Source organism: Corythoichthys intestinalis, chromosome 17 (genome assembly GCF_030265065.1).
Source record: "Corythoichthys intestinalis isolate RoL2023-P3 chromosome 17, ASM3026506v1, whole genome shotgun sequence".
In the NCBI taxonomy this organism is placed as follows: domain Eukaryota; kingdom Metazoa; phylum Chordata; class Actinopteri; order Syngnathiformes; family Syngnathidae; genus Corythoichthys; species Corythoichthys intestinalis.
This window is the reverse complement of record NC_080411.1, coordinates 17216441-17228595: the sequence shown is the minus strand read 5'-3', so window position 1 is coordinate 17228595 and position 12155 is coordinate 17216441. Positions and strand designations below refer to the sequence as shown.

The 12155-nt window shown below is 39.8% G+C and overlaps 1 protein-coding gene across 2 annotated transcripts in view; it reads left to right on the top strand.

The window, feature by feature from the left end:
• Window positions 1-12155, top strand: part of tnpo1 (transportin 1) — a 56337-nt gene that overhangs the window by 14363 nt on the left and 29819 nt on the right. For both annotated transcript variants that reach the window (XR_009061087.1, XM_057818676.1), the window contains exons 5-6: window positions 8169-8302; window positions 11229-11310. Coding sequence is in view for 1 of the 2 variants with exons in the window: in XM_057818676.1 (XP_057674659.1) it covers window positions 8169-8302; window positions 11229-11310 (216 nt within the window). In the remaining variant the exon portion in view is untranslated. The remainder of the gene's footprint in view (window positions 1-8168; window positions 8303-11228; window positions 11311-12155) is intronic.

Genomic DNA, 12155 nt, shown 5'->3' with positions numbered 1-12155 from the left:
TTATTACTATTATTATTATTCCGATTTTTATTCATAATATATTTGTTTTGCTCTGTGTAATTGCTGTTTGCAATAGTACCAGCAGCATTTATTAAGAGTGTAGTGTAGGTTTTCTGGCTGTGGAGCGAATTAATGGAATTATAATGTATTGTTTTGGGAAATCCTCCTCTTGTTTTGGGGAAATCCTCCTCGAGATACGACCATTTCTACTTACAAACAAGGTCCTGTAACGAATTAACTTCGTATGTAGAGGGACCACTGTGCTGTATTTGTTTATTTTTAATGAAAAAAATCCGTGATGGACTGAGGGCGCAAAGTTTGAAGTGCGTAGTTGCGAGGGATCATTGTAGAACAATCACAATCCATGACTATTATTGTTGATGTTAATACTTAGATATTGAATCTATTTTCACTGTTCCTAGTTTTAATGTATTGGGTGGCTATTGCTGTTAATGGCGTGACCAGTCACTGCCATCTCTTTTAAGTTGTTCGGCGCCGAGAAGTGCCTTCTTCAAAGCGCCACGTGCCGCCTGGCCGATGAAGCTTATTGGTGAAGGGAGATTTGGGTCAGGGCTAAGAATCGCAACGTGCGCGAGCTTTATAATGCGGCGGCAAATGTAGCAACTTCTCATAAGATTGCAGCTGTGGTTTTGGAAAGCGGCTTGGACGCGTCAAAGCCTCTTAGTTGTCCGTGGGGAAGTTGGAAATGAAATGTCTGCTTGCTCGCTCATATTGCTTGGTGACTGCCTGCCGCTATGTTCTTGTACTTGCTGGTCACATGAACTTTTGAGGCTTTTCCAGCTGACTATAACTTATACATCCAGGGGAAAAACTTTTCAGTGCTTTTTTTATTTTATTCACATATTTCTGCAAGAGTGCAAGTCAATTGATTTTGAGCATCTGCCGTTATCAATTCCCAATCTGATATCTTGGAAATGTATGAAAAGGGGAAGTTCAGAATTTTTGACAATTGTTGACATGTCTTCAGCAAACTGTTTGCGGGCTTTCTTGTGCTTTTTTGTGGCTTTCTTCAGAAGAGGCTTCCTCCTGGGGTGACAGCCATGCACACCAATTTGATGTAGAGTGTGGCATATGGTCTGAGCACTAATAAGCTGCCCCCCCCCCTTCAATCTCTGCAGCAATGCAGAGAGCACTCCTGTAATGAGTCACATGACATTTTTGAGGGAAAATAACAAGCAGTATTCAATTTGGACATTTAGGGATGTACGTATTTATTAAGGGGTGTACTGTGTACTCACTTTTGTTGTCAGGGGTTTAGATATTAATGGCTATTTTGAGTTACAGTGCCCTCCATAATTATTGGCACCCCTGGTTAAGATGTGTTTTTTAGCTTCTAATAATTTTTTTTAATTCAAATAATATGGGACCTTAATGGAAAAAAAGAGAAAAATCCAACTTTCAATACAAGTGCATTTATTCAGTGGGGAAAAAATCCCACATAAAGAAATAATTATTTGACATCAAATAATGTGTGTCACAATTATTAGCACCCCTGGTGTTAATACTTTTTACAACCCCCAACAAAACAGCACCTAATCTTTTCCTATAATGTTTCACAAGCTTGATTTTGTGTCTGATGAACCATTTCTGTGTAGATTTGGCCATATGTTTAGGGTCATTGTCTTGCTGAAAGACCCAGTGACGACCCATCTTCAGCTTTCGGGCAGAGGGCAACAGATTTTGATTTAAAATGTCCTGGTATTTTAAAGCATTCATGATGCCATGCACCCTAACAAGGTTCCCAGGGCCTTTGGAAGCGAAACAGCCCCACAGCATCACTGACCCACCCCCCATACTTCACAGTGGGTATGAGATGCTTTTCAGCATGCGCATTTTTCGTGGCACGCCAGACCCACTTAGAGTGTTTGTTGCCAAAAAGCTTAGTCTTGGTCTCGTTTGACCAAAGCACACGGTCCCAGTTGGGAATAAATGCACTTGTATTGAAGGTTGGATTTTTGTCTTTTTTTCCATTAAGGTCCCATATTATTTGAATTAAAAAATATATTACAAGCTAAAAAACACATCTTAACCAGGGGTGCCAATAATTATGGAGGGCACTGTATTTTGGTGGGGGAAAATAAATTAACTCTATTATATAAGCTGCACACAGACTACTTTTCATTGTGCCAAAGTGTCATTTTGTCAGTGTTGTCCCATGAACAGATATACTTATATATCTGTAGAAATGCGAGGGTGTATTCACTTTTGTGATCCACTGTAACTTGACTTAACCTGAAAACATAGATAACACTATTGATATGAGTCATCTGTGGTTCTCATGCATGTATATGTTGTTTTTTATTGGCATGCTAGCAAGCATTTTTTTTTTTTTTTTTTTTGCTTTTTGCAGTGGTTTCAATGAAGCAAAAAAAATGTTTGGTTTTTTTTTGCACATAAGAACATAAGGTTGGAAACAATTTCTGTTTAAATATTTTTTACATTAATAAACCTATATAAAAATTAAGTTGGCCATCCAATATAAAAAATGTAGGTATTTTTGTTGTTGTTTTTTTTTTGGGGGGGCTGTTTGCTGGACATTTTTTCTTTCTTGCTATTCCATTTGTTTTACAATATGCTTACTTCATTCACTGCCATTGACAGTTCTAGACGTCAAATCCATTTCATGACAGCAATAGACGTCCAATCAAATCTGACTGGAGGGTTGGCAGCGATCTTGGCCAGTAACCGTTTTTTTTTCTCATTCATTTTTTTGTGTTTAATCAGAACATCATCTTCTCAGGACTTACAGTAAATAAAATTGTGAGTGGTTCTGCTGAAAATAGACACATCTGCAAAGCCCTGAATTGTCAATTTGACTCATCCAGTCCTCGCGACATCCTGACCTAGTGGATTTAAAGGGTTAAGCCATCCCCGAAGCAGCACTTGAACGCTGGCTGGCATTCAGCGCTAAAAAAAGCGCTCAGCAGGTGACCGTGGATTACTTTATTTAGACTGGGTGTCTACTTGTCAGTTATGATGGAGACTCCAAACCATCTTCGTGCTTTTTTCTTAACTCTTATTGTATTCCTAGATGAATTGACTCTTTGTGCATGACAACAATCACATGACTTCAAGCTTTACACTCAATCTTGTCGCTTGACATTTTGTCCTTGTTCTGCAAAGTTTTTCACTAGTGTAAATTAGCGGTGGGAACCTATGGGTACCTCACGATACAATGCGATTTATGATACAAGGCTCACGATAACGATAATCTCACGATATGGCGATACAAGTATCGGGGTCAGGAAATCATTCTAGGACAGTGTTTTTCAACCGGTGTGCCTAGTGTGCCGTGAGAGATTGTCAGGTGTGCCGCGAGAAATGATCCAATATCGCTTTTTTTATTTATTTATTTTTTTTACGTCGTCGGGCGGAGTTGCAGAAGGAAGGATGGTCTAGGTAGAAGGTTTCGGTTGTGTGCAAATGAGGGAGGTATTGCTCGTGTCGCGTTCAAGAACTGCTCTGATTTCTACCCACCTTGCTGTCCACGACAATGTGGACTCCAGCACGTCTACTGTACTTCATTGGATTAGACTCGTCAAGTGTCGATATACACGAAAGTGTTTTATTTTATCCATATGTGACGACCGTCAATCCTCCCCGTGTTTTATTCCATCACATTGTCGAGGACAGCAAGGTGGCCGATGGCTAGAAATCAGAGCAGTTCTTGAATGCGACACGAGCAGCTATCCAACAGTGCCATGGTGCCGAACAAGCTTAAACGGCATCTCCAAAGACTCAAGGATATTCTACAAAACTTAAAATAAATGGGCAAAACAAGCCATTTTCATCTTTCTGCTGTGAGTTTATCACCAGTAGACGTCCAATCCGTTTGAAATGGGAGGCTTTTGGGTTACTGAACAGTGGTGACTCAAATAGGAGTCAAGATCAACAGGAAGTAACCTGTGAATTCCCTGAAATTAATATGAAGTGACCTGTAAAAGCCCACAAAAGCTGTGGAGGATCTGGTTTCAGTGCCATTAACGGCGCTAGATGTCCAATCCAGTCAAAATGAATTTTATGTGTGTAGTCAGTCAATGACAGCCCTTAGCTAACATAGACACTATTCTAACTGAAGATTTTGGTAGCAACCATTTGGTTCTATTATTATTATTTTAAACTGTGACACTTAAAAAAAAAAAAAAAAAAAATCAATGCATTGATTCTTGGCGGGGAGCGTATTGATAGCCTTTTAGGCTACAAAGTATTGCGATATATCACCTTTCCGATATATTGTCACACCCCTAATGTAAATAGAAACTACTAACCAAGCACAGCAGATTGTTCCATATACAGTGGTACCTCGACATACGATTGCTTCGACACACGATCTTTTCAACATCCAACGTAAAATTTGATTCGCCATTTGTTTCTACAGCCGAAGACATGCTCGAAATACGACGATTTATGACAGCGCCGTTTTTTTGTTTTGCTCCAAGACGGACGCTCGGCGGATTTTCATGTGAGAGAAATCAACACGGGTTCCAAGGTTAGTGCAGGTGGTGAGAAAAGGAAAAAGGTGACGCTTACCATTGAAACGAAGATAGAAATGATAGATAAATATGAGCATGGTGTGCGCATCCGTGAACTGGCTCGACAATACGGCCGTATCTACTTGATTTCGACGGTCCTCCTCCGACTTTTGTTTGTCAGTCTTAAGGTGGCAATTATTATTGTTGTAACATCGCCAATGAAATCGCCAGCTTCTTCAGGTTTTTAATCATTTATTTTAAAAATTATGCAACACCACACGCGTACTGTCCGCCACAGCTGACACAGACAACAGAATATTAAAAGAGAACGTAAAATCTCGGCCGCACCCATCTCTCTCTGTGACGTCAGGTACATCACGCAAAACTCATCTGCCACATTAGAACCTGATTCATTAAATTATTACAGGAATTATTAGGGCCCGAGCACTAAGTGTGCGAAGGCCCTATTGTAATTATAATTGTTATTTATAATTTATTTGTTTTGCTCTGTGTAATTGCCATTTGTAATAGTACCAGCTGTATTTATTAAAGATTTAGTGTAGATTTTCGGGCTGTGTAACGAATTAATGGAGTTGTAATGTATTGTTATGGGAAAATCCTGCTCGACATATGACCATTTCGACTTACAAACAAAGTCCTGGAACGAATTAACTTCGTATGTAGAGGTACAACTGTATACATATACAGTGTATCACAAAAAAATGTGAGTACACCCCTCGCATTTCTGCTGATATTTAAGTATATCTTTTCATGGGACAACACTGACAAAATAACACTTTGACACAATGAAAAGTAGTCTGTGTGCAGCCTATATAATAGTTAATTTATTTTCCCCTCAAAATATAGCCATTAATATCTAAACCCCTGGCAACAAAAGAGTACACTGCATGGGAACTACGTACATCCCGAAATGTCCAAATTGAGTACTGCGTGTCATTTTCCCTCCAAAATGTCATGTGACTCGTTACAGGAGTGCTGTCAGCATTGCTGCAGAGATTGAAGAGGTGGGGGGTCCTTCCCACTAGGGGCTGGGCGATATGGCCTTAAGTACGTATCATGATAAATTGAGCAGACTAACCTCGATAACGATAAATGACGATAAATTCACCCAAGCGGACTGTTATATAATTCGAAAATTTGAATCAATGCATGGAATACAAATTAACCGTTTCTCGTTAAGTTTATTTACCAGCTTTCAATTTAACAATTGCACATGCAGTCTAAACATTAAGTATTAAAAAAATCTTGTAAACAATAAGAATTCTAGTGTGAACATTTATAACAGCTTGTATGACTTGAAAAAATGTACAACATTATAAAAATCAATATGACGACTGTGCAAACGTCATTCTAACACAAATGACTTGCCGCTTTAACAGTACACTTCAGACAACTTATTGGTAATGGCTGCTGTGACATAATTATTCAACACAAGTGTTTACGTCAAGGTTTCAGTTTTTTTTCCCAGAACATTTTTAATACATGCACCCCCCACACAGACACAACCAGATTAAAGCTGTATTGCTCTGATGCCAATGAAACATTTAAGATTTTATGATGGCAGAATAAAGCAAACACATACAGAAAAATAGCTGTGGCCATTAAACTGTTATATATTAGCTTCACTGTTGGATTATACTTTATGCTGAGTGCTTTACCATCATGAAAGCTTTCAGAGAAATCACAGAGATACCAAATAACGCGACATAATGATTGCTACATGAAGTTCGTGCCCAGTCCACTCATTAATTTAAGCCGTTTCGACAAGGTTAGAGCCGCTATCCGACTCCATTACGTTCATTTGTACCATTAGCCGCTAGCTTTAGCCTGTGGCTTGGCTACCAGAAGAAAGCACTGAAAGCATCCTCTCCTGAAATCATGAGAACCAGGGAAGACAGCGGGTGAAAGTCTGTCTGGAACCTGCCAAGAGTTTACTTGTATGTCGGGTGAAAGTTTGGCGAAGCTGACTTAAGCCCGACTCCATCCCGTTTACTTGTAGCGTTAGCCGCTAGCGTTAGCCTACCGGGCTTCTGTTTGTTTGGCTTCCTGAAAACCACGTGACTCCATATGTAAGCACACTATCTGCTTTCTTAAAGGGGAATGAACATAGCCGAACAACACAGAGTCAAAGCGGGATGAAAAGATTATATTTTCTTGTTTTATTAAATTACCGAATTTACCGACATGGTCAAAATTACGTCTGTCATCGTGAAGAATTTCGGTAATGGTAAATTTTCGGTTTACCGCCCTGCTCTACTTCCCACCACCATGCTTGACCGTAGGCATGACACACTTATCTTTGTACTCCTCACCTGGTCCCCGCCACACATGCTTGAGACCATCGGAACCAAACAAATTAATCTTCGTCTCATCAGACAATAGGACATGGTTCCAGTAATCTGTGTGCTTTGTTGACATGTCTTCAGCAAACTGTTTGCGGGCTTTCTTGTGTACCGTCTTCAGAAGAGGCTTCCTCCTGGGCTGACAGCCATGCACACCAATTTGATGTAGAGTACGGCATATGGTCTGAGCACTAACAGGCTGACCCCCCCACCTCATCAATCTCAGCAGCAATGCTGACAGCACTCCTGTAATGAGTCACATGACATTTTGGAGGGAAAATGAAAGACCGTACTCAATTTGTACATTTAGGGATGTACGTAGTTCCCATGCGGTGAATTCACTTTTGTTGCCAGGGTTTAAATATTAATGGCTATATTTTGAGGGGAAAATAAATTAACTCTATTACCCGGTATATAAGCTGCACACAGACTACTTTTCATTGTGTCAAAGTGTAATTTTTTTCCGTGTTGTCCCATGAAAATATATACTTATATATCTGCAGAAATGCGAGGGGTGTACTCACTTTTGTGATACACTGTAGCCAACATATCAATCTGGGGAAGATCAGAGATCTGTTGAATAGGAAGAAAATATACGGATGCTGATTGGAAGATGGCTCTTCTTGTCACACGCATCGTTTCACGTAAATAGAAAGCGTTTTGTAACATTAGTTGCGCCTCTTTTAGTAGGGAAATGAAGTGTGTTTCAGACAAAACTTGGGAAAATGGACCTACGTACGAAAACTGCTTTGCATTCCGCCATAGTATTCAAGCAGATAGTCGCTTTCGGTTCGTCTTCGGTTGTCTGAAAATAATGTGACTGGGCCTGATTTTCCTAGAGGTGTTACTTATTCATCTTTTTCAGCTCCCTGACATTTTGTCTCTCACGCCGATGGGAATGTTGCTATGGCAACTGTTTCTGTGGAAATCCACGTGTGAAAGCGTCAGACCGCATTGTCGTGCGAGATGCTGATGTTGGCAGCGTGTGTGTGTATTAACTCATTAGCTGACATTGATGGCGATCCATGTCCAATTAATTTGTGCACCGGCAATCCTCTCACTTCAATCTGGGGTTGCTACAATCATTGACTTGTAGATTATCAAAATAATCGATGATTTCGATAATACAGTAAGTGTTTAGAGATGTTATCTACCTTAAAAATCATCTGGATTTTACTGTCATGAATATTTCTTTTTTCACAAATGGAACAAAAAGGAGTATAAATAGTAAATATTTAATGTAAAAAAAAAAATGCACATTTTACAAAACAAAAGTAAAAAATAGATTAAAAATGTTTTTGTCTCTGTCCAGGGGGCTTTCGGAGCCCTGCAAAAGATCTGCGAGGACTCTGCCGAGGTCCTGGACAGTGACATGCTGGATCGACCCCTCAACATCATGATCCCCAAGTTCTTGCAGTTCTTCAAGCACAGCAGCCCCAAGATTAGGTATACAATGCTTCCAATAAAGTCATTTACAGTTCCTTGCAAAAGTATTCGGACCCCTTGAACCTTGCAACCTTTCACCACATTTCAGGCTTCAAACATAAAGATATAAAATTTTAATTTTTTGTCAAGAATCAACAACAAGTGGGACACAATCGTGAAGTGGAACAAAATTTATTGGATAATTTAAACTTTTTTAACAAATAAAAAACTGAAAAGTGGGGCGTGCAATATTATTCGGCCCCCTTGCGTTAATACTTTGTAGCGCCACCTTTTGCTCCAATTACAGCTGCAAGTCGCCTGGGGTATGTTTCTATCAGTTTTGCACATCGAGAGACTGACATTCTTGCCCATTCTTCCTTGCAAAACAGCTCGAGCTCAGTGAGGTTGGATGGAGAGTGTTTGTGAACAGCAGTCTTCAGCTCTTTCCACAGATTCTTGATTGGATTCAGGTCTGGACTTTGACTTGGCCATTCTAACACCTGGATACGTTTATTTTTGAACCACCCATTGTAGATTTGGCTTTATGTTTTGGATCATTGTCCTGTTGGAAGATAAATCTCCGTCCCAGTCTCAGGTCTTGTGCAGATACCAACAGGTTTTCTTCCAGAATGTTCCTGTATTTGGCTGCATCCATCTTCCCGTCAATTTTAACCGTCTTCCCTGTCCCTGCTGAAGAAAAGCAGGCCCAAACCATGATGCTGCCACCACCATGTTTGACAGTGGGGATGGTGTGTTCAGGGTGATGAGCTGTGTTGCTTTTACGCCAAACATATCGTTTTGCATTGTGGCCAAAAAGTTCAATTTTGGTTTCATCTGACCAGAGCACCTTCTTCCGCATGTTTGGTGTGTCTCCCAGGTGGCTTGTGGCAAACTTTAAACGAGACTTTATGGATATCTTTGAGAAATGGCTTTCTTCTTGCCACTCTTCCATAAAGGCCAGATATGTGCAGTGTACGACTGATTGTTGTCCCATGGACAGACTCTCCCACCTCAGCTGTAGATCTCTGCAGTTCATCCAGAGTGATCATGGTAGAGCTGAAACGAGTACTCGAGCAACTCGAGTAACTCGAGTTTAAAAACTGATCCGAGTAATTTTATTCACCTCGAGTAATCGTTTATTTTGACAGCTCTAAGCATCACGTTTTGCTCGGACTACTTTTAATGCGGGACAACGCGCTGTCACGTGCGGAGAGGAAGAAGGGGGAAAAAAAAAAACTTACTGCAGCTGACAGCCGCCACAAACGACGCCGACGTTGCCAAATACTAGCCCGCACGATGCTACGTTGGTAACAGCTAGCGTCTGATGCGTCTCATAAAGATCACATGTATGTTGAACTAGATGCGCAATGACAGACTCGGCCGCGTCTGGGCAGCGTTATTAAACAGCCGCCATCTTAAAGCAGTACAACGCTAAGCGCTAATAAAGAGCGCTAAGCGCTAATAAATAAGATTAACGTTACTGTCGCTACTAGCTCACGTAAAGTTAGCCCTGCGGAGGACTAGGTTTCAATTAATTATGACCACTGTCGTTGCGTGGCTAACGTGTCTTACATACAGGCTTTAACATAACATAGCATTGTGGAGTGATGAGGGTGTAAAATAAAAACTTAATCATGCTAACTATCAATTTTAGCTCAGTAGTCATTGCTGGATAAAACACCAAGTAGCACTGGTCCCTAATGTGCTCCAGTACAGCCTGTATCATACATTTATTTTGAACACTGCAAAAACTCAAAATCCTATCAGGACTTACAGTTTAGACTAACTTAAAACTTAACTAGAACTTAAAAATGGCTTGACACAAAGAGAAATTCAATTGAAACACGTGGGAAAAAATCCTAACTTTTAAGTGATGTGTGTTATCAAGCGTAACAGCATTTTTAGGTAATATATATATATATACATATATATATGTATATATATATATATATATTTTTTTTTTTAAATAAGATGTAAAAGTTTTTTGAGTGAAAGCAGTGAATGTCTTTTTTTTTTTTTAAATTCGAGCTACAATATACATCGAAAATAAAGACATTGATTGACTGAAAATGGTTCAAGATTAGATGAAATGTCTTGTTTTCTCATGTATATTTATAATTGCTCTTCACCTAAAAATATTTGTTTTATCCGATTACTCGATTAATCGATAGAATTTTCAGTCGATTACTCGATTACTAAAATATTCGATAGCTGCAGCCCTAGATCATGGGCCTCTTGGCTGCATCTCTAATCAGTTTTCTCCTTGTTTGAGAAGAAAGTTTGGAAGGACGGCCGGGTGTTGGTAGATTTGCAGTGGTCTGATGCTCCTTCCATTTCAATATGATGGCTTGCACAGTGCTCTTTGAGATGTTTAAAGCTTGGGAAATCTTTTTGTATCCAAATCCGGCTTTAAACTTCTCCACAACAGTATCTCAGACCTGCCTGGTGTGTTCCTTGGTTTTCATAATGCTCTCTGCACTTTAAATAGAACCCTGAGACTGTCACAGAGCAGGTGCATTTATACAAAGACTTGATTACACACAGGTGGATTCTATTTATCATCATCGGTCATTTAGGACAACATTGGATCATTAAGAGATCCTCACTGAACTTCTGGAGTGAGTTTGCTGCACTGAAAGTAAAGGGGCCGAATAATATTGCATGCCCCACTTTTCAGTTTTTTATTTGTTAAAAAACTTTAAATTATCCAATAAATGTTGTTCCACTTCACGATTGTGTCCCACTTATTGTTGATTCTTGACAAAAAAATTAAATTTCATATCTTCATGTTTGAAGCCTGAAATGTGGCGAAAGGTTGCAAGATTCAAGGGGGCCGAATACTTTTGCAAGGCACTGTATATTCCCTTTGAATGAACACACACGGGCCGCTTTCAGCAGGCGCCCGGCCTCCGGCGAGACACGTGGCCCACTCTTTGTGCCTTTTTAGGTCTCATGCTATCGCCTGTGTCAACCAGTTCATCATCAGCAGGACTCAGGCCCTCATGATGCACATTGACGCTTTCATCGAGGCAAGTGTGACTGCTGTATCGCGTGATCTCAAGTCACGTGAGAGTCATTTAACTTAGATTTGATTTACTGTCTGCTAGGTTCATATCTGGTGATATGATCTGTATCACAAGTCACAGGTTACAATTCTATTCGATCCCAATTAATCCCGACACTACATTTGAAGACTATTTTTGCGATATTTGTATATCACTTTAGAAAAAAACAAATCAAAATGGACATAATTACATTAATATCAATTTATTCCTGAAACCTTATCCAGCACTCAAGTAAAAATGTTTTTGTTTTATGTTTGAACAACATATGGCTTTTATGAAAACATTTTTTTAGTCCAAACCTGCTTAACTGCAGGACTCTAAATACAGTGGTACCTCGACATATGATCGCTTCGACACACGATCTTTCGACATCCGACGTAAAATTTGACTCGCCATTTGTTTGTACATCCGACGACATGCTCGAAATATGACAATTTATGACAGCGCTGCAGTTTCTTTGTTTTCCCGCAAGGCGGACGCACAGCAGATTTTCTTGTGAGAGAAATCAACATGGGTTCCAAGAAAATTAGTGCAAGCGGTGGAAAAAGATGAGGCTTACAATTGAAATGAAGATGGAAATGATAGAAAAATATGAGCGTGGTGTCAGTGTCCCTGAACTGGCTCGACAGCCGTAGAATGTCTACGATCTCAATGGTCCTCTTCCGTTCGCCAGCCTTTATAAGTTAAGGTGACAATTATTATTATTATTGTAACATTGCCAAAGAAATCGCCATCTTTGTCAGATTTTTAATCATTTATTTCATACCTTGTGCAACACAACATGCCTACCGTCCACCGTAGCCGACGCC